General features: G+C 38.0%; 1 protein-coding gene across 1 annotated transcript in view; it reads right to left on the reverse strand.

Annotated features, from left to right (window-relative positions):
• The window catches only part of LOC108714512 (procollagen galactosyltransferase 2), a 54,739-nt gene that overhangs the window by 27,244 nt on the left and 3,017 nt on the right, over nt 1-24,478 (reverse strand). The window contains exons 2-3 of the mRNA XM_018258808.2: nt 3,177-3,287; nt 2,484-2,601 (exon numbers count right to left, since the gene is read on the reverse strand). Of these exons, the coding sequence (XP_018114297.1) occupies nt 2,484-2,601; nt 3,177-3,287 (229 nt within the window). The remainder of the gene's footprint in view (nt 1-2,483; nt 2,602-3,176; nt 3,288-24,478) is intronic.

Below are 24,478 nucleotides of genomic sequence, written 5' to 3' on the forward strand. Positions count from 1 at the left end.
AAAAAAGTACATTAACATACCTTTATTACAGTAAAACATCCATTTTTCATGTGGGTTTACAACATATATTTGTTCTTCCTACAACAGTGAGTATTTAAACTACAGGAAAAACATTTTGAAAACTGTTTCATGTTTTTATCAGTCAAGCTATGACAGATTTCAGTGCCTACATTTCTTCTTTATAACAGGTCAAGTCACAAGTTGAAATATATGACCCCCTAAGGCAAAATTCTGCCTACTCACGTGTGTTTTATGTACAAAATCTTTATGTTCAAAGTCTCTTGTCAATTCCAAGGTCAGTGTTATACTATCATTAGCAAAGGTATTTGGTGGTGCACTCCCATATAACAGTAATATTTACTGAGGTGCTCACTGCTGGGGTCACGTGTTAAATCCCCAAGTATCATAAAATAAAGTAGTAGCAGGGGCCAGGCACTCTATTTGAGTGCCCTGCTACTACTTTATTTTATACTATCATTAAACTTGTTTTTTTCTTTTCTAAATAAGACTATCCTCACATGAAAATGTCAAATGTTATTAAAAGGTTCTGCAGGATCTGTTTCCACACTTATTCAATTACATCTATGGAAAAGTACATTCCTACTAGGCATCCCTTTGCCATTGGGATGGGGATAAAATAAGAAATGTGCAGGGGTAATGTCATTTATTGTTCTACTCAACAAAAGAGAAAGATCCACAATCTGCTTATATAAACTATGTTTGACGTTAATAGACATTAAGGGGCTGATTCACTAAGGGTCGAATATCGAGGGTTAATTAACCCTCGATATTCGACTGGGAATTGAAATCCTTCGACTTCGAATATCGTTAGTACGATCGAACGATTGAAGGATTATTCCTTCGATCGAACGATTAAATCCTTTCAAATCGAACGATTCAAAGGATTTAAATCCAACGATCGAAGGAATATCCTTCGATCAAAAAAAGTTAGGAAAGCCTATGGGGACCTTCCCCATAGGCTAACATTGACTTCGGTAGCTTTTAGATGGCGAACTAGGGGGTCGAAGTTTTTTTTAAAGAGACAGTACTTCGACTATCGAATGGTCGAATAGTCGAACGATTTTTACTTCGAATCCTTCGATTCGAAGTCGTAGTCGAAGGTCGAAGTAGCCCATTCGATGGTCGAAGTAGCCCAGAAAAAAACTTCGAAATTCGAAGTTTTTTTACTTTGAATTCTTCACTCGAAGTTAGTGAATCGCCCCCTTACAGTTATCTAGTTTATCTAGTAACAGCTTAAAGGAGAACTAAACCGTAAAAATGAATAAGGCTAAAAATGCCATATTTTATATACTGAACTTATTGCACCAGCCTAATGTTTCAGCTTGTCAATAGCAGCAATGATCCAGGACTTTAAACTTGTCACAGGGGGTCACCATCTTGGAAAGTGTCTGCGACACTCACATGCTCAGTGGGCTCTGAGCAGCTGTTGAGAAGCTAAGCTTAGGTGTCGTCACAAATTATCCATCAGAAAATTAGGTTGGTCTGTAATATAAGCTGATACTACAAATGTTTCATAGAAGAATATCTTGAGGTAACATGAATAGTTACTGAGGTTAGAATAGAAACAAATCCACCAAGTTCAGATGCAACTCATGCAATTCCTATTCAGCTCCTGGCTAAGAAAAGAGAAAAAACTTTAATCTGATGTTGTCTTTAATCAGCCTAAATGGAGGGAAACAGACAGGATAAAAAATCTGTAGTGCTGTATCTCTTTTTGCAAAAATAAATCACCCAACTATCTATTGTGTCTGTCAGTTTAACCTCTTCAGGCAGCATGTTCCACAACGTTGTTATTCTTGCTGTAAACAATCCTTTTTTGACAGCTACAAATGAAACCCTTTCCTTTATAACCAAAGGACTGTCCTTGTGTTCTCTAGGAACCCCCTAAAATGACTCTACCTCAGTCAAAACAAATCCAGCACTGTCACCCTGACTTCAGAATGCTTTCCAAACCCCTATGGGTTCTTTGCAGTTTTTTACTGCAATACCCAGTCAAGGTAATGTCTTGATTAGGCTTTATAAAAAATAAACACTTCCTCCCATGAGTACAAATAACCTAAGATTATGAACTAACATAACATTAGTATATATTTCTACCTTGATTTAGGATTTAAAATAATTAGGTAGAATCTAAACAAGTAATTTAAAAAAAAAATACTTGACATTTTAGTATCTATCGGATTCAAGGAAAATACTGAATCTCGCCACATAGTCAAGGCTTTTATTTTGAGAATAGCGAATAGAACAGATTCTTTATTTCCCCATTTCATATTGATCATTTAGATTATTTATCGATCATTCAGATTATTTATTGCAAGAGAAATACATTTTGAAAATGTAAACATTTGTGTTAACACCACTTTCAAACCAACTGAAATTATGGACTTTTGTACATACCTGTATATTTGGTTAAATTACCCACAATAGCTATTGCACAACAACACTTCTAAGCTATAACTTACCAAGATATAATCAGACCACTTTTCTCTGGCAGTACGCATTGCGGCTTGGCGCAGTTTCATGACGTGGGTAAATCTAGAAGCTGGCCAGTGTTTTGGCCCAAGTTCATCAGGGTATGATCTAAAGCAAAACCATGGAATCATTCATTATATTAAAACACACGTAAAATAGAAATAAAGGTTCATAATATCTATCCATATATATAGTTATTGAAAAAAATTACATCACCTGCTCAATGTGCCTTAATGTACAATATATGAGTGAATTACATCAATAGTACATTTGTTACTATTCTATATCCATTTAAACTACACATTTTTGCAGTGGTATGTATCATTTTAAGGTGTTTAGACCATGTTTAATGGGAATAGGGATGGGCGAATTTGACCCGTTTCGTTTGGCCAAAACTTATCCGCAAATTTTTTTGATGCGTGTCTTTTTTTTTTGATGCATGACGCCATACTATGACGTAACTTTTGAGGTAAAACAAGGCGAAAAAATTCGCCCATCCCTAATGGGAAACTAAAGTGTCTGTTTTATTTTTTATTTTTTTTGTGCTATATTTATATGAATTATCTGTAATTAATCCAAAAAGAGCATTACAACAATATTTACTATTTGCACAAACACTACAAAACCAGAATAATCAGAGCAAAATATGTTAAGACCTAAGAAGGAGATAAATAGGTACTTACTGAGGCTCTGCCATAGGTCTCCATTCAACATAATGATACAACTTCTGCACACTCTTTAGCCATTCTCGTAATATAGCTGTGGTGTTATCAATGTTGTGATCAGTTGCTGCCCTAGAAGAAAACAAGATTATGAATATTGATAAGAAACTGGCTTAGAGAGGGACTATTGCTCTCTACATTCCATTTTATATCATTATAATGTTAGTTTAAAGTGCATTAAGTTCATTAAGTATAGAAATTTATGAGCACAATTGATGATGAAAGTTTATTCTGTAACAAGGGATAAATGGCCAAAGCAAAGCAAAATCATTTGGGCCTAAAACACTTTTCATAAACAATATACAGGTATGGGATCCGTTATCTGGAAACCCATTCAGTAATATCCGAATTATGGGAATGCCATCTCCCATAGACTCCATTTTAATCGAATAATTTAAAACTTGTGTAGGGATGTGAAAATCTTAGACACCCTTACACTTTACAGACAGGCACATCCCTAGTAATATGGACACCTCAGTGGGTTCTTATGGGGACCTTGTGCTTATGTAACCCCTGTAGTTCTCACAGTGTACACCAGATGACACTGTGCCAGAGTATAAAAGGTTTAGGAACCATGTGCTCTGGGTCCATTGCTTTAGCCCAACCAAGCAGGCTGGAAGGGAATGGGTAGTGTCGACCCTAGTGGCCTTGGCCCTAGTAATTAGACAGCTATACTCAATTATAGATCACTCTAGGAGTGATAGAGAGGTTATTTAGTTGAGCAGCTCAAGGCTCCGCCGAGGAGATTAGAGGGATTAAGATCCCAGGGTATTACTGACCCAGAGTAAGGCCTAAGTGTTGAGATAGGGATGGTAGGAATTCCCCTAGTCTGCCACTGGAAGATATCCTGAAAACTCATCACATGCTGTCAACTTACTCTCTGCTGTATATTCCCTAGCCTGTGGGGATTCAGCCTATACGTGCTGTGAGTATATGCTTCCTTTATGCTGCTTTGTATGTTCTATACTCCATTGTGGATCAATGTGCTGAATGATCTATGTGCTATTGTTCAATAAATACAGTTCTATGTTCAACCGTTAAAGAACTACTGGCCCCCATCATTGTGCTATCGCACCCAGTTACACTATACCCTGCCTCCACCACGTTGCGAGGGCTTACCCCTGAGAAAGAGAGCTCATCTGTGGTATCAGCCCACAAAGGAAAGTAGCTAAAACTGCCCTGACGCAAAGCAGTTTACTATAGCGCTACAATTGCATTTGAGTTTCTGTTTCTCTGTAATAATAACTATAGGGGTATAATAAAAAAAATTCTGATGCTGCATAAATCGTGCAACTTTTTTGATTGGCTGCTCAAATTGTACTACTTTTTCAATTTGACGCCCAAAAAAAACTCTTTACTTTTTCGGATTATCGAACGAAAACCAGCCTGAAACCCTCAAAGATCATAAAGGCAAGGAACATCTGCCACTGACTTTTACATGACTTTGACATGTTTTAGCTGGAGTATTTTCGGATCTGGATTTTTAGCAGCTCTGGAGCATAATAGGATTAAAGTTTTTTTCCTATAAAAAGTCGAGTTTTCTCCCTAAAAAAACGTGATAAAAAAAATGAGGCTTCATAAATAGACCCCTTAAAGCACGGAGATCCAAATTACAGAAATATATCTTGTCTGGCAAACCACAGGTCCTGAGCATTCTGTATAACAAGGCCCATACCTGTACTGAAACACATCACACAGTGTTGCATTAGGTCCCTTCTAGTAGTAACAGGGTCTACTTTCTCTACAGTTACTTCCCAGGCCTAACCTGTAGGTAAAAACACTCAGGCTACTACACTAACTACCAGACAGCTTATGGTTTTAAATTGCATATTTAGTATTTCTCTATTTTAGATTTTGATTCATTAGTAATATCCTCAACTCTCATGTCTAAACGTCATATTTTAAAATATGTTGCTCATGCTTCCACTGTTATAATGTCACTTTTATAAACAATCTTGTCTAAGTAAAAAGATCCCTTAGAGAGAGAGAGAGTGCAGCCGTGTTTTTTGGGATTTCTAGGTTACAGGAAATATGTGTTTATTTGCAGGCTAGTCATCCCTGTTTGCACAGTAAAAATGGAAAACTGTCCAAGTGTTATTTTCTTTTTCAAAACAAAGCATCTTCACTTTTTGTGCTACACAGACAGGTCCTACGGTAAATGTTCAGCTAGGTGGAAAATCACAGGACTGCATTCATTTGGATCGGATGATTATTTTAAAAAGCAGAGTAAAAAGTTTAGTGGGAAAGCAGCATCCACAAGAACAGGTGGCTTTAGTAGTAGACACCTGTTTTTTATTCCTTTACACTAACATTACCTATAACTATGCAGTTAAAGGAGAATAAAACAGACAAATAGCAGTATTTTAGGTAAGCACTCTCTCTTACCACCTGAACTGTACCAGTTTGCTCCCCCCCCCCAACCCAAAAAAATTAAATTTCCATATTTGTTGGAAACAAAAAAAGTAGAGCTGGACAGCTGGGTGTAAGGGCGCCATCTTGCTCCACTTAATATGTTCATGCAAGTGATTGCAGACACGTGCACAATAAAAGAGAAGTCTCGATTGGCTTGAACTGTGCATTCTCTGTGTTGGCGATTAGTGATGGGCGAATAAATTCGGTAGGCATGAATTTCAGACGAATTTCCGCGTTTTGCCGCAGGCGAATAAATTCGCGAAACTGTGACGACAATTCACCGGTAAAAATCCACCGCATCGGAAAAAAATTGTGTGCACGTAAGAATAGTCACGCGCATAAACATTGTCGCACATCAAGATTATTCGGACGCCCATTGACTTTAATGCATTTGGCCAAAATAGGTGCGCATATAACAATTGTCGCGGGCATCTAAATTGACGAGCGTCAAAAATAATTTTGATGCCCATTGACTTCAATGCATTTTGCTAATTTTTTCGCCGTTTCGGTACAAATTCGCCCATCACTATTGGCAATCTCTTCCAGAAGAAGACTGAGTAGTGCAGAATAGTGTCCATTCCTTTACTCTACTTGTTTTCGACAACTAAGGAAAATGGGACAGATGTTGGGGGGGCCAACTGGTTTGGTCCAATAATTGTATTTCTTTTTGTGACCTCCTTTTGCTCATAACAGATGCTGTTGCCCAATGGAGCAATAAATGCTTACAGTTAGCATGATCAATTTTCCTAAAACATTGAAATAAATATGTGTTCTGCTTTAATGCCCTAATGGATCATTGCTTTGTTTTCAGCCTTATTAACGCCCCCAAATAACAAGAGTTGTGCCTATGACATTGGCATTTTGGCTGCTGCTGTGTCCAGGAGGAAAATGAGCATCAGACAAAAATCCTCAATCCTCTGTCACTGTAAGATGTATGGTAAACATTCTGCCTATGACAAATGTGGTTATGATAGGCAGACCACTATATTAAAAAAAACTGCTTTAGCATTTCTAGATGGTGGTCTGCATGACATTGTCAGGATATAATTAGAGCATTAACTATACATCTATATAAGAAGTAGTAACAGATGGTAGGGACATTTTTACCACAATGCAGTGATAAATGCATCCCATATGCCATTTAAAGAGAACCAATGAGCCCTGTTTTAAAGGAACAGTAACACCAAAAAAAAAGTGTTCTAAAGTAAATAAAATATATTGTAGTGTTGCCCTGCACTGGTAAAATTGATCTGTTTGCTTCAGAAACACTACTATAGTTCATATAAACAAGGTGCTGTGTAGCAATGGTGGAAATTGACAAAAGGCACAGGTTAAATAGTGGATAACAGATAACACCATTAAGTTCTACAGAGCTTATCTGCTATCTGCTGTGTAACCTGAGCCTTTTTTCTGAATGGCTGCCTTCATGGTTACACATATTGTTTATATAAACAATAGTAGTGTTTCTGAAGCAAATACAACAGGTTTACCAGTGCAGGGCAACACTGCATTATATTTTTATTACTATAATACTACTTTATTTTAACTCGCTTGCTAATCCAATTGATTCCACAGCATGATAATTTCTCCAGTTAGTCTCCCCATCTGGCCTGTCACAGGAGACTAATAACCTACTTCTTACTAATTGAAACAACTCCACTCACTAATTTCCATTTCTGGCTCCGTTATATGGCCCAACTCCTGCTACTTCCCTCTCCTTTATTCAAGGTCCTAAAATCTTACAGATGGCAAAACCATAAAGAGTATGTTTAATGGTTGTTTTTAAATTTAAAATAAATACAGGTATACAGATCCGTTACCCAGTAACCCGCTATCCAGAAACCTCCGAATTACAGGAAGGCCAGCTCCCATAGATTAGTTTTTATTCAAATATTTAAAAATGATTTCCTTTTTCTCAGTAATAATCAAACAGTACCATGTACTTGATCAAAACTAATATTTAATTAATCCTTATTGGAAGCAGCCTATTGGATTTATTTATGATGCTCCTGTTCTAAGGCCACGATTTCATAAATTGTGGAATCATTTCTGTTTCAGCATTTGAGGGCATTATGTATGCTTAATGGCCTGCCAAAAAAATTTCTGTTGCGTTTATCAAAGAAGAGGATTTATACCTGCTGTGTAACATAACAAAACAAGGAATATGTCATTAGTTAATCAAATGAGATCTTTTTGCTAGGTCTAACAGCTTGTTTCCATCCGTTGTAAATATCTGAGTAAACAGTTCTAGACACTGTCTCTGTTTGTTTAGGATAGAAGCTGCCATATAAGCTTGGTGTGACATCACTTCCTACCCGAGTCTCTCCCTGCTCACTTACAGCTCTGAGCTCAGATTACAGCAGGGATGGGAGGAGGGAGGGGGAGAGGAGCAAACTGAGCATGCTCAAGTCCTGCCCTGGAGGTTTCAGATGAAAACAGGAAGTCTGATACAGAAGCCCATGTGTACACAATAAAAGGAAAGAAATGTGGTGTTTCTTTTGACAGAGGATTCAGAGCAGCATTACTTTGAGGGTTTACAGGTGTATTTATATAGACCTTTCTGATAAAGCTAACTTAATTTTAGCCTACTCTTTTTACATTTGAATGACCCCCCACCACCACCACCACTTTCGATTAAACAAAACAGTGAACATCAGTGGTGGGCAAAGTGACTTTAGGCAAAGTTACAGAGAGTGCTGCATCAACTAGCACAAAGTGTGCTCCAGAATCATGGAAACCACATCACTAAACTGACACAATTATTGCACACATCCAGATTTGGTTCAATTACAATAATGAATGGGGTCAAATATGTGTTTAGAATTAATGCAAGGCTATATATTTACTCCTGGCTTCCCATACTCCTAATGGCATGCACTGACCTGGAATAGCATTACTAAAATATACAGGCTTTCCGTTTTACCTGTCATAACCATTTCAGCTCCAATACAGATGGCTGCTGAATGTGTGTAACCCTCAAGTAACAAAAAAAGAACCCTTTGTGCACGGAGTCTCCTGTATATACAGGAACACACTGACCCTCACATGCTGCTACACACTGCTGGAATTTCAAATATCTGTTTTGCTTTTTTTTTCCAAGAAAACCAGTGGAAAATACGTCTCTCTATAGGTTCCTGCTGATTCTGTGAGCAATTAGATCAGAGCCTCACGAGAGGCTCATATGTCAAACCTAAATATTGTATTTGCTTCTCTAAGCCCTGGCTATGCTTACATTCCCAGAAGGAATTGTTGCCACTATGAATGAACACAAAACTGCTATTTCATGACAAAATGACCATTAGTTTTGAATATTAGCCTTGTTTTCGAACAATTAACTATTATATTCATAACATACATACAATTTTATTTGGCCACAGCTGGAGTATAATGGCCAGCCATTTTTGGCAAATGTTTTATGATGACATCAAACCCTAATTAATTTCCTTATACGAAAGCAGTCGTCAAATCTCCAGTGTGTACTTGAGGACATGAAGTACCAGTGGTTCCATATCAGAGATATGGAACCACTGGGTGGTTCACCTTTAAGTTAATGTTTAGTATGTTACAGAATGGCAACTTTTCAATTGGTCTTCATTATTTTTTTTTAATGTTTTTAATTATCTGCCGCCTTCTTCTGACACTTTCCAGCATTCAAATGGGGGGCACTGACCCCAACTAAAAAAAACAAATGCTCTGTAAGGCTACACATTTACTGTTATTGCTACTTTTTATTACTCATCTTTCTATTCAGACCCTCTCCTATTCATATTCCAATCTCTTATTCAAATCAGTGCATGGTTGCTAGGGTAATCTGCACCATAGCAAACAGTCTGCTGAAATGTCAGCAGACTGCTGAATAAAAAGCTAAATAACTCAAAAACCACAATAAAAAATGAACACCAATCTCAGATTGTCTCAGAATATCACTCTCTACATGATACTAACAGTTAATTTAAAGGTGAGCAACCCCTTTAAAAGAAAAATTGAAATGTTTCCATTTGGAAGTATTTTCTCTCCTTTAAACAGACTTATGTAACGCTAATCTGGGTTATCCAGACCACAAATGGTTAAAGTGTCCAACTATTTGGTATGAGCATGGGTTACACTGCAACTTACACAACAGGGTCAGGGCCTTCGCCAAGTGGAAGCTTCCTTTAAGGGGTAGTAGAACTACACCACACAGGCTATTGTAAGCAAAAATAGATGAATTGGACACCAGGAGGTTCTTTGATGAAAGTGGCAATTGTGCCGATAATGAAATATATTCTACCCCAGAAAAAAGCTCAGTTGATCTCCCACCCCTTCACCCACAGAGCTCCCCTCCCGGTGCAGCTGCAAGGCGATACACTAAGGTAGCCAGTGTTTGTTCAAACCCCCTGCCTAACTAAATCTAAAATGTGCCTGACGTGCGTTTCACCAGCAAACAGCTGTGGGTGAAGGGGTGGGAGATCAACTGAGCTTTTTACTGGGGTAGAATATACTTCATTATCGGCACAATCGCCACTTTACTCAACTGTCTCTCATACCAGGTAGCTGGGAGGGTCAAACGGAGGATGAAGGGGTGGCTGCTTGACTGGAGTTCGGAAGAGAACCAACGAGAAGCAGGGCAGATGGGTCTGATACCCACTTCTTCCTATGTGATTGGACAATGGTCTTTACTTCTACCTCGTGATCCCTTTAATGCTCCATTATAGACCTAAAAAGTCAGTCTTATACCTACCCCACGGCCTACACATAGGGGCACATTTACTAAGCTCGAGTGAAGGATTAGAATAAAAAATACTTTGAATTTCAAAGGTTTTTTTTGGCTACTTTGACCATCGAATTGGCTACTTCGAATCGAACGTTTCGAACTAAAAATCGCTCGACTATTCGATAATAGAAGTACCGTCTCTTTAAAAAAAACTTCAACCACCTACTTCGCCACCTAAAACCTATCGATGTACAATGTTAGCCCATGGGGAAGGTCCCCATAGGCTTTCCTAGCAATTTGGGATCAAAGGAAAATCGTTCGATCGATGAATTAAAATCCTTTGAATCGTTCGATATTCGTTCGATATTCGAAGTCAAAGGATTTAACTTAGATGGTTAATTAACTGTCGATATTCGACCCATAGTAAATGTGCCCCATATTGTATAACCCACCTTCAGTACATTCATCTCCCTGCTCCTAACTTCATTTTAAATGTTTTCGTGGACCTACATTTTTTATTCAGTCTTTCATTAAAAGTTAAGTTTTAATCAGCTCCCTGAGATATCGGATCCTATGATGGGGCGGTGCAACCTTTAGTGTTAGCTTTTTCTCTATTTAATTATTACTGATTTCTTTAACCTTGCAAACCATCTACTGTTTCTCTCACTTGATGGGCGGTGCTCCCTAATCCGTATCTCTTTATATCTTTGATGAAATAACAATAGAGCAACAATATTGACCACAGGTTTACTCACGTATGAGGCAATGCAGGTTTAACAATTCACAGAGGAGGGTAGATAGAGGAGGATGATACAGCAATCACAGATGTCACTCCCATAAGTCAAATAGTCAAGTGTACATCAATTCCCTCAGGCAATACACCTTTAAGTGGTCCGGATCCCATCCAGTGGAGTGGTTAGGGAGAAAAACTCTAGCCTAACACCCTATCCGCTGTGGTCTCTTCAATAAAGGCATACAAGGAAGCCTTGTGGAAAGCTACTCCATGCTATTATCCTTGATGGAGCACACAACTACTTTCTATATAATCTGTCTATCTTAATCTCCTAGAGAGTCTATTAAAAGTATAACCTGTGCTTGCTAACCTCATTCACGGGATTTCCTGGTTCCCGACTTAATCTCTTAAGGTACAGGTCCCTTTATGGCAGTGGCTTTACTGGGCCTTGGTGTACCCAGGCTCAATGAGCACAACCAGTTGGATAGGACACCAGCAGCCAAAGAGGAAGAGGCCACTCCTTTCCAACACTATATGGAAGTGTGGCAGGAAGTGGTCATACACCCTTTGGCCAATGACTGAAATATTTAAACTAGATACATGGACCTTTGCCTAGTAACTAGGAAATAAGGAAGGGTAAGGATTTAAAGCTATAGGAGCCTAGCAGATCCTATAATTCCCTACACTTAATTTTATTTCAATAAATTGGAACTTGCTACCAAAACTTGCTTGATGGCACAATATATGGCATTAGTAGGATTTTGTGTTATAATGTAAAAGCCAATATGGCTATAAAAACAAGTTGTTTTACGTAAAATGTCATTATATGTGTATGTTTTCATAGCAGGATGGGAAACATTGGTATAATATTTCATGTTTTGTACTTTACAGTCAGATGTGACAGAAAAAAACCCTGGCAAGCTCAATTTTTATTTGCATGGAAAAACACTGGAACCATGGCTGTAGCCAAGAAGACAGCCATGACTTCAGACTGCTAAAATAAGTGTCTGTGAGGTAAATATACTTCCATCAGTCAGTCACTTGTTCAGAACAACATATATCTGCAGTGGGTTTTTTTTCCATGGACTTTGCCCAGTGCCTTGTTTTGTGACAGCTGGCAGGTTGAGAAATGTTCTGATTACGATGCCATGTTCAGAAACTAGCTAAGTCCCCTTTTTTTAATTCATGCATCAAATAATTTCACTCAATACTGTAGCAAGCTTGATAATAAGCACAATATGAGCTATGTCAATCTAAAGGGGGTCTTCACCGTTAAATTCATCTTTAGTATGATGTAGACAGAGAGTGATATTCCCAGACAATTTGCATAAATAAATTTGGTTATTTTGCTTTTTCTTCATCAGCTCTCCTATTTGGTATTTCAGCAGTGGTTTGAATAGAAAACTGGAATATGAGTGAATAGGAAGATAAGTAATAAAAAGTAAGAATAACAATAACATTATAAACTCACAGAGCAATTGGCTGTTGGGGTCACTGACCCCAGTTTGAAAGCTGAAAAGAGGCAGAAGAGGAAGGCAGTACATTCAAAAAGTAAATAATAATAATTATATGATACGATAATCAATACCATATTTTAACTTGAATATAAACTGAATCTTTAATTTAGTAGGTGAATATTTAAGAACTATTTGTGGAGTTGGCAATTATATCCGTGGTCTTTAAAATATTGCGGCAGCTTTGGTAATCTGGATGGGTAATAATTGATAAAGGAGGTGAATGCTAATGTTATTATCTGGAATGAATTAGTTCTGGAATCTTGGGCAGTCTTGCCGGGGTGTACCCAGTACCCTTCGTCCGCTGACAAACTCCTGAAGGTATTTAAAAGTTTATTCAAAGGTTTTTTTAGGCAAAGGTCCATGTATCTAGTTTATTCAGTTTAATGACAACTCATGTTATTTCTGTTTTGTTTTTGTTTTTTATTATTCTGGTGTTTTTTTAATTTAAATGGGACCAGATGACTGCTGTGCACTGACAAGTAAAAGTGCCCCAGAGATTATATGCAACAGAGATTTTGGTGCACAACTGTGTGGTCCAAAACACACACACACACACACACACAAACACAGTTGGTACATGTCTTGGTATATAAAATGATCTTAGCTAGATCTTCAGCTTCATTTACAGTTTAGTAGGAGAGTTTCCATGTCAGCAGCATGGTGGGTAAAATAAATAACAAAAGCAAAGTGGACCTTTCTGTCTCAGGTTCCATACAAATAAGGGGAGACAGACAGATTTAGAACTCAATCCTATGGGATTTTTAGAGGCATGTTTATCAAATGCTAACTGTAACCTTCAGGCATTGATAAATATGCTTCTAAAAATCCCATAGGAATGGATAGAAAGTGGTGGAACTGAAATGTGGTGAGGTCTAATCTCATACTTTGGTAAATCTGCCCCTTTGTATATGAAGAGTGTATGGATATATTCTAATAGTAATTTTACTACACAGATTGTGCATATCAGGCACCGGCTCTAAATGTCAACCATGGGTTCTGCATATACACATGTCTATACAAAAATAAATATGAATCATCAAAACTTTGCATGTTTTTTATAGTTAAAGGAGAAGGAAAGTCGTCTTGCACTTGGGGGTGCCAAATGTTAGGCACTCCCAAGTGATTGTATTGATTTACCTTAAACCCCAGGCCGCCCGGGGTTCTTCCAGTGAGCACCAGAAAACTGCACCGGCCCGGCCGCCCGGGGTTCTTCCAGTGAGCACCATGAATCGCTCCTCTTCCATCTTCCTCTTTCTTCGTGCGGCTGTTCATGCACAGTAGAGCGAAAAGCCAAACTATAACTAAAAAGTTGGCTATTTCGTTCTATTGCCCATGCGTCTGCTCAGGAAAATTTGAAGAAAGAAGAAGCCTGCCGAGGATCGCTCCGTGGTGCTCACTGTTATAACCCCGGGCTGGTGCAGTTTTCTGCTGATAGGAGCACCAGCCTGAGGTTTCAGGTAAGTAAATACAATCACTTGGGTGTGCCTAACATTTGGCACCCTCAAGTGCAAGACGACTTTCCTTCTCCTTTAATAGTCTATGGGGGAAATTTACTAAAGGGCGAAGTGGCTAACGTTGGCGAAAATTTGCCAGCGTGACGTCATTTCGGCACTTCGCCGATTTACTAACGGATGCTGGCATAAATTCGCTGGCGTAATTTAGACAAGGAGATAGACTCTGGCGCAACTTCGCACTCTAACAACAGGCGAATTTTCGGTCTGGCGAAAGAGCGTTACTACGCAAATTCACAAAATTTTTGATTTTACTGACTGTTGCCTCTATCGCCAGACTTGCCTTCGCCACCTCAGACCAGGCGAAGTGCAATAGAGTAGATAGGAGTTCCTCAAAAAAAGCTGAAAATTTTTCTAAGTCCCAAAAAACGCTGGCGTCTTTTCCTATTTAAGGGTAAGGCCAGACGAGGAGATTCGGGGAGGTTTTGTCCCTGGTGACTAATGCCCATGTCTTTTGCGCGACTATCTCCCCGAACTGCCTCAGCGTTTTTCCCCATAGGCTACAGCCTACATTTGCTAACATATGGCACCTAAACTATACTGTGGGCACATGTGTAGGGCATTATAACAACTTTTGGTACCCTGTGCGCAACTTCGGATCTTTGTGAATTAGCGTTGTCCAGGCGAATTTACGCCTGGCAAAGTGTTGTGATGTGCGCGATGCCTGCGCTACAGAATTTTCGCTGGTTAGTGAATTTGCCCCTATGTGTATATAATGTGGGTCCATAGAGAGCAAGGCTGTACTCTGCATCAGTATCAGCGGGAAAATGCTTTTATGACCTAATCTGCTACTTACACTTGCCTTTTCTGGTTAACTAACGTACTTCCCTCTGTGTCTACTTAAAGGGCCAGATTGAATTCAGTGATTTATCAAGTGAATGGATGAAATAACTTTTCTCCAAATTCAGTTCCTGTTTTTACCTATAGACTTCAATAGAGTTGTCTTGTGATAAACATTTGTTTAATTGAATTGAATCTCGTACATTAGTTTTCACATGATTAACCTGTTCCTCACTGAATTGAACCTGGCCCAAAGTGAGGCTGCACAGACTGAACTCCCCAAAATCATCTTGCTACCCCTTCACCAAAAATACAATGTTGGTATACAGAAAATATCCAGTGTATTGATACACGCAAAGTCATATATCAGAAATGAACGTATGTGCTATACCAATGCTGCATTCATGCAGCCAAACCAGAAAATCTAATTTCTCTGTATCTCAGGCTCCAAGTGCGATTAACAGCTCTAGTTTGGGATACAGCCCAGAAGTTTATTTGCACTGCTGGCAAAGATATTAATATCACGTACTGTATAGGCTTAACCAGAGTCCAACATGTCATACCTGGCCCATGAATCTGTGTCTGTGGGAAAACAGCCTGTCATTTTATTTATATATGTAACAGTGTTTGTTAATTGATAAGTTCAAACAAAATATTAAAGCTATAACACTTTTCAAAAGCTATGTGTATTTTATTTCCTTTGTGCTATGACCGGAATATAATACATAACTCCTGCTAGAATAAGCATCATTCATATTTCCAGAAAACCTGCCTTTTGCTTATATTAGAGCAAGCCAAATGAACTGGCCTCACTACAGGTATTTGTTCCATATGCTGTTAGGGATTTGCAACTATCAGTGATTCATGGAGACAACCCTACACAGCTTTATTTTATCAGCCAACTTCCGATCATGCCAAATTTCCTTTAACTTTAATATTTCATCTCATTTATTTCCCTTACATCATTCATTTGTACGGTACGCTGCTGGCTATTTGTATTCCAGCACATCATGACAGTATCCCAGCTGCACTGGAACAAAGATGTTTTTAAGGAGATCTGTCTAAAGCAGTTATATTTGCTCACTGGATGTCTGACTGTGTTTAAGATGTCCAGACCAGAGGTTATTTCCATCTCGCCTTAATGAATAACGTATCCCTTCTTCGACACCTCATTCCATTAGATCTACCCAGAGATATGACTTGAGAAGAGAAAAGGAAGGTTCATCTCAAATTTATGATTCAATTCTTTGTGGGCTTGAAACGTATTTGACTTTTGATAAACAAGATACTTAAATAAACACTTTTTTAATGTAATACTTAGACATGATTTTGAGAGCTCAGGTCCACTTTTCATTTCTGTGGTATTCTGCTCCACTTGGCAGAATTTTGGGGCTTGACACTGAAATCTATTGTACATACTGATGAACAGTGTCAGACTGGGACACTAGGGGCCCACCTAAAAACCTTTGACCAGGGGCTCACCAATTAATCTTAGTATTAGGCCCACTCTTACTATTGTGTTTTTCTTCCTCTCCTCTCTCAACCTCTATTCTCCTAGTCTATTTTCTTTACATACTATACTCTATTTTTCTAACTATTTAGCTTCTTTGTTCTCATAAAAATAGGGAATGTTCATGAAATAGGACGCATAAATAATCTTTTTTTTTATCTTTAATAACATTGGCTTTGAATGCTATTTATCATTTTACCATAAAAGTATTTGCCTGATGCTTTTACATTACATTTCATACCCGATGTTTCCGTATGAGAGGGCTGCCATATTTGTGCAGCAGAAGTTCCTTAGCATTAGAAACTCTAACTGACAGGCTGAGAAGGGACAGTCAGGTTGGCAAAACAGTCAGGTTTAGGAACTTCAAGTAACAATTACTTACAAAAGCTGAACTATCAGTGAAAAATTATCAGCATGACCTATAGGTAACTTTTAATGTAGATATATTTTGAAAATATTTTTTTTTAGTGTCGGTATCACTATAAGTTGTGGAATTCCCTACCTAAGTACTGGCACATAAGAATTGGATGCCTCTTTTTGAAAATGAGAAAATAAAATGTATTTATTATATTAAACTATTTATTGTAACTACTAGTTCTAAGTGCATACAGGCACTTAGAGTCAAGAAAGAATTCTAATAAACAGCATTTTCAACTAAAAGCTGGAAATAGGCAGAAAAAGAATGCTTAATACCATACAAAATAAATAATGAAGACCACAGGTCACACTTGTAGATGTGCGCTCAAGGGAACTTCCCCACTGACTCCTCTTAGATGAGTATCATATGTTCATCCTCTCAGGGAAGGATTTTCATTCAATCATGCCCTGATTTGTGGCGAGGCCAAAAAGGTCTGGGCCTAGGGCACCAGGTTTTTTTTGGGAAGTGTACCGTCCCGCCCAAATTTTAAAAGGGTTGGAGAAGCTTAATCCCCATTGCTCCAGGTGCTTGTGTATGAGTGTTAACTCGGGTGCTAGAACCCAGTGGCCTATGGGTGCTCAAGCCTGAAATCCGGCCTTGCATGCAGTGTGTCCAAAAGAATACAATGTGTGACAAGGCAGCTGATTAACAGACCTGTCTTTGCAGGGGAACCAAGACTTTTGCAACATTGTTTAAAAAGTAACAAACAGGAGTAAAGTAAATGCGGCTATCAATAACAAATATTTTTACAAATAATTTTAATAGCACTGACAATTTTTAATAAATGTGCGTTGGAAAGCTGCTTACCAATTATGTTGTCTTTCCTTAGGCAAATTTTTATTTTGGCATTGATTTCTTTTTATAGATAATTGTTTTAATGTCTCGCTACTGGTCATTTTATAATAACAGAATGTGGGAGTCTTGGCCTGAATCTCTAATTCAGTGTATTTAAGAGATAAACTTTTTTCTTCTGGGAAACAACCGGGCCTTTGTCACATGGAAGACAGCTAGTTCAATATTTACAGTTTAGTGTTGCTGCTAAGCGGTATTCCCTTTACCTTCCCCTCTAACCATCTGTAATTACAATCAGACTGTCTCAAAGGGTGAAATTATCACGTTAACCCATACAAATTGCAGAAATGCTTCTTTTAGCCAATGTGTAAAATGGCTGGAGCAAATTATATCTCTCCAGCTGTTACTTGGCTATGACTTCCATCCCCCTAAGCTCCCTGATACCAAGGTTACAAGACCAACAAAAAAATGTCAAGGACACTTCTGATACATACATTGAGCAGGGCTGAACTGATTGCAAAAATATTGTTTATTTAAACAAAATACAACCCTTGCAACCATAGTTGCGGTTTGTTTCCTGATCTGGTAATGTTACATGAAAATACACATACATTGTTTTTTTGTCTTCATGATATAAGATTGGATCATCAAAGCTTGTCTCAATTCCTTAATTGAAGTTGTCTTTATGAGTCCATTTGCAAAGGTTTTTCTTTATCCAGTTTTCTCCATGTATGTATTGCTCTCGCTCTAGCTCTCCAGTCTGTTTCATGCATCCAGGGCTATATTCTGTCTGCTAAATTTATTGCAATCATTTGTTGCTCTGTACAGTCTGTTTGAAATATTTTTTGCTTTAGCCTGTACATATTGGTGTTTTATTTAGTTTGTCCCACCCAGTTAATCCTTCAGTTAGTCTGCTCCAAGCATCTATTGTTCAGTTCAGCCTGTTCCAATAATTGTTTCTTCCAGTCTGCTACAGAAATGTATTGCTCCAAAAATGTACTGTTTTCTGTCGATCACACATTTTATTTTCCATCCTATGTGCTTTAATAATTATACTACAGGTACGGGACCTGTTATCAAGAACCTCTGGATAACTGATCTTTCCGTAGTTGGGATCTTCATATCTTAAATCTTCTAGAAAATCAAGTAAACATTAAATAAACCCAATAGGCTGGTTTTGCTTCCAATAAGGATTAATTATATATATCTATTTATTATTACAGAGAAAATGGAAATTTCAAAATTTGAATTAGATATAATGGAGTCTATGGGAGGCAGCCTTTCTGTAATTTGAAGCTTTCTGGATAACGGGTTTCCGGCTAAAAGATCCCTTGCCTGTATATCTACACTATACCAAATATACACAGCTTTCCAATAATTTATTTCTCTATCCAGCCTTTTTAAAGGCATTCTTGGTCCACTCAGCCAAGCAAGAATTGTTCCATTTAGTCTGCTATAAGTCTATTCTCTTTTTGAATCACTAATCTAGCATTCTCTCCATTCACCTCTAAGCAACAAGTGCCTAGTCTTTTCCAAGTATCTAGTGCTTCTTAAGTCTGCTCCAAACATCTGCTGCTCTATTTAGTCTGCTGCAAACATGAATGGGTCTGCCCAGCTTGGCCCAGGCTTATATTCATTCGTATAATGGAAGATATCTTCTTTCCTCACCATAACATCCTCAAGTATCAAGCAAACAAAAGCTAAAAACATTAAAACACGACCTGGTTGCTCTAATTGATCTAGTTGACCTAGTTAATCTTATTGGTCTGTTTGACCTACCTTGACCAATTCTTTTAGTTGTCACTCTACTTTCCGACACTAGTTGTACTGTCTTCTCAGGTATTGATTGTACATGTGATAATAGACATTATGTGATGTGACAATAAGATTGTAATGTACTATATATGCCTTTATTTTGTATGGAGATATACCGTGAAAAATAAAGAGAAGTTTAAAAAAAAAAAAAAAAAACATTAAAACACTAAAGAGTGTTTTTTCTCTTAAAGGGATCCTGTCATCAGAAAACATGTTTTTTTCAAAACGCACCAGTTAATAGTGCTATCCCAGCAGACTTCTGCACTGAAATCCATTTCTCAAAAGAGCAAACAGATTTTTTTTATATTCAATTTTGAAATCTGACATGAGGCTAGACATATTGTCAATTTCCCTGCTGCCCCTGGTCATGTGACTTGTGCCTGCACTTTAGGAGAGAAATGCTTTCTGGCAGGCTGCTGTTTTACTTTCTCAATGTAGCTGAATGTGTCTCAGTGGGACATGGGTTTTTACTATTGAGTGTTGTTCTTAGATCTGCCAGGCAGCTGTTATCTTGTGTTAGGGAGCTTCTATCTGGTTACCTTCCCATTGTTCTTTTGTTTGGCTGCTGGGGGGGGGGGTGATATCACTCCAACTTGCAGTACAGCAGTAAAGAGTGATTAAAGTTTATCAGAGCACAAGTCACATGACTTGGGACAGCTGGAAATTGGCAATATGTCTACCCCCGTGTCAGATTTCAAAACTAAATTAAAAAAAAATCTGTTTGTTCTTTTGAGAAATGGATTTCAGTGCAGAATTCTGCTGCAGCAGCATTATTAACTGTGCCAGCATCCAAGGAATGTATGCATTTGAAATGCAGTGTTTCATGTTCTCTTTGTTCAGTGTCCAGTATTTGAAATATCAGATCATTTTATCTCATCTCAGTCTCTGTCCCCTCTCTTTCTTCAAATCCAATCATGCCCTAAAAAATTAATAAATGCAGATAGCATGGCAACCACATATATGTTGCAAATATGACTTTTATTATGACTTTTCAACACACAGGATATGATGTCACTGACATAAGATTGAGGAGGATGTAGTTTTGTCTTATCAGTTCGCCAGGTATAACCCAATGAAAGCAGTAACGTAATGAAAATTCGCACTGTAGTGAAGTTGTGGAATAACGATCGTTTGTCTGAGTGGAAATTTGCCTGGTGAATCGCCATGAAAATTCATAAGTAATGTACTCTTTCGCTAAAGAATTGTCCTCTATGCCTGTTAGTAAATTGGCAATGTCACTGCAGATTGGATTTCTGGCGAATTTACGCTAGCGACGGCCCCTTCACCCTTTAATAAGTTTGCCCCACTGTCTTTCTACCCCCCTGATTCCACAATGAGATCAGAAATGAAGTTATATAACCTTAAAAATGTGCTTATAATTCCTGAATACCACTTTGTACCTCCTGCCTCACATTTCAGTGAATTTAATACACACCAGATCCACATGTCCAAAGCTCAAAGCTCTATTTCAACCTGCTGTTCACAGTTTGTCCATTAGAAAGAACACCACTTGATCATTTAATGAAAACATTTCCATTGATACATGCTGGCATTTTTATCATGCAACATTAGTTATAAATGAGTTCAGTGTTCTCTCCAGAAACCAAAAAAGTGGAGTATGTATTATGAAGGGTCCAAAAAGAAAGCTCACACCATATAATATTACCCTATGCTCACATGGAAGCCCAGTGACAAGTAAAGCACAGAGTGTTCCATCACATTCCTGTTTAGCGGTATTACTGAAACACTGCATTGTGCGTATTTGCAGTTAGTCCAGAATATACATCTAGCCCAGGAATAGGCAACTTTCAGCCCTCCAGATGTCACAGGACAACAGCTCTTAGACAGCCACCCCCTTCCTGCAGAACCGTTGTTGGTTTGCTGTTAGCTCAATAGTTCAGATAGCTCAGGTGGCCTCTATCTCACATAATTGTTAGTAAGCACAAACAAGGTTATTTTTATCGGAAATGCCTTGAAAGATAGGAAAAAATCTAATTCTGACTCTGAAGCTATGACTCCTGGTTCAAACCCAGCTGCAACCTCTTGTGACCCTAAACAGCGCACACCTTCATTGTGCTAAAGAACTGTAACTCCAACAAAATGCACAGAAAAATCACAATATAAATAATTCTCTTTTCCTTGTACTTGCCAGTTCCTGGGTAGAATGGTGCCGCAATGGTTAGCACTGATGTCTTAAAGTACCATGGTCCTGTGTTCAATTCTGGGCTCTGCAAGAAGTTTCAATGTTTCCCCATGTGGGCATGGGTATTCCTCAACACACCAAAAAACATGCTAGTATGTTAATTGGATTCTGGAGAAGTGTTAATATGTTATAGGGAATTTAGACTGTAAGCTCTTCTTAAAGCAGCATCATCATATAACTGTTAGAAAACCAGGTGACAAAAAACAGCAAAGAGGTAAAACAGCATAATAAGATCATACACAAACTTCAAAAATATTGACAATATATGAAAAATGCCATATAATAAACAGGTTAGACATATCAATTGACCAGATCTGGGGTAGCAACCCCCCTAGACTGAGCCCCAGACCAAATTGGTTAATAAAACAGTACCTTATTTGAGGCAAAATCAGCTTATTGGGTTTCTTTAATTTTTAAATTATTTTAGTGGCCCTTCAACTGTTGTTCAACTACAACTCCTAGAACCCCCAAAGACTGTGAGCAAGCATTTCACTTATTAAAGCACATTTTAAAGCACAGTGATAACGACAAGTACAAAGTTTGCCTAGACAGTTCCACAGCATGGGTGTATTTTAATGAAGATAAGCCTCCCCAAATCGGCAGGGATAAAATGCCTACAACGTACAAAGAAGGGCTGTAACAATACTCAAAACCCAAGACTTTATTGTACAATATAATGGATTACACACGGATTACTTTATCTACATTATTTTTCAAATAAAGGTGCCAAATTTTTCAGTTATACTTGTATGTTGTACTAAATAACTACATACCTCCCAACATTTTAGAAATAAACAGAAGGACAAAAAAGTTGGCGCATGTAACGCGGCGAAAATGTTTTGACCATGCCCGTTTTGTGGCCACACCCCATAATTACCATTTTACTAAATTTGGCAGGTTATGAAAATTTAAACATATTTCTATGTTTTTTTTTCCAGTTATTACAGTTTTGCTAATGAAGGTGAATTGCCCTTTAAGCTGTGAGTCTAATGTTTCCCAAGGGACCTGTTATCTTATATTGTTACAATTACTTATTTGCTTATCTCAAATTTTTACAAAAGTATCTTATCTGAAGCTGTGGCTGTTCTGGGCTCTATGCCTAAAGCCAGATAAGTTAGAAACTTTGTTTCTTTTTCTGGCTGTTAAGTGCAGAGAAAATCCGGACTTTCCAGTACAAACGAGGGACTGCAGGTTGAGCTGTCAAAAGAGGGACTGTCCCTCTAGGATAGTTTGGAGGTACTACTATACTAAGTGCAGATTATACATTTATACTAAACAACTACATTTGTGTGACTGTGCATTCTGGTGTTAGACATAGACTAACCCATTGATTCAATCATATGTTCTGAGGTATAATAATTGTACAGGTATATGTTCCACCATATGTTCTGGAATTGCCAATGTTTGTCCTGCCATGTGTTCTGCGGTATTATTCGTGGAACTGGCATCTTATTAAAGGGTGGTTCACCATTAAGTTAACTTGTAGTATGTTATAGAATGGCCAATTCAAAGCAACTTTACAACTGTTCTTCGTTATTTTTTTGTTGTTTTTTTAATTATTTGCTTTTTTTCTTCTGACTCTTTCCAACTTTCAGGTGGGGGTCACTGACCACATCTAAAAACAAATGCTTTGTAAGGCTACAAATTTATTGCCATTGATAAATTTTGTTTTGTTGTATTTCTAATTAGGCCTCTCCTATTCATATTCTAGTCTATTATTCCAATCAATGCATGGCTGCTAGAGTAATTTGGACCCTAGCAACCAGATTGCTGCAAACTGGAAAGCTGTTGATTGAAAAGCTAAATGACTCAAATGACACCAATTATAAAAAAAAATTAAAACCAATTGCAAAGTGTCTAAGAATATCACTCTCTACGTCATTCTAAAGGTTAACTCAAGGTGCACAACCCCTTTAAACTGGAAATTGCTTCTGAAGAATTATAAATGAAACTTGTACTGAATTTATCCTGTCAGGTGATCTGGGGTATTGCATTAATACCATGATGTGTTTAGGGGATATTATACATGGAATTGGCATTGACATTATCCTGCCATGCTTTCTGCAAGCTCATACTGTATTTATTCATACATGGATATGTTACTTTTGCCAGTATTTGTTTACCTATTTAGCTGCCACAGATTATACTGTCTATCTCCAGTGCTGACTGTCATTGGCCTGACTTGATTGTAGGTTAAGTGGGGGTTCAATTCTATACTACAGGTATAGGATCCCTTATCCGGAAACCCGATATCCAGAAAGCTCCAAATTACGGAATGGCTGTCTCCCATAGACTCCATTTTATCCAAATAATCCAAATTTTTAAAAACGATTTCTTTTTTCTCTGCAATAATAAAACAGTAGCTTGTACTTGATCCCAACTAAGATATAATTAATCCTTATTGGAAGCAAAACCAGCCTATTGGGTTTATTTAATGTTTAAATTAATTTCTAGGCATGAAGACCCAAATTATGGAAAGATCTTTTATCCGGAAAACCCCAGGTCCCGAGTATTCTGGATAACAGGTCCCATACCTATACTGAAAAAAATACATTGCCTGAACTTTGAATTGGGTTACCCTTCCCAAATTTTCCAAAGTTAAGCTGGCCATAGACTCAAATATCCGCTCGTTTTGGCGACATTACCAAATGAGCGGATCTTTCCTCAATATGCCACTAACAGCATGGCTATATCGGGGGTAATCCGAACGTTCGGCCGTATGGTCCAACGATTGGATTACAATATGCCAAGGAATTCCGACAGGTCGGTGGGGTAAAAATCAAACCTTCCCGATCGATATCGTGGCCAGATATTGATCGGAAAGACCCATCGGAAGCCTCCATACACAGGCAGATAAGCTGTCAAATTGGTCTAAAATG

The sequence above is a fragment of the Xenopus laevis genome, chromosome 4L (assembly GCF_017654675.1).
Source record: "Xenopus laevis strain J_2021 chromosome 4L, Xenopus_laevis_v10.1, whole genome shotgun sequence".
Taxonomy (NCBI): domain Eukaryota; kingdom Metazoa; phylum Chordata; class Amphibia; order Anura; family Pipidae; genus Xenopus; species Xenopus laevis.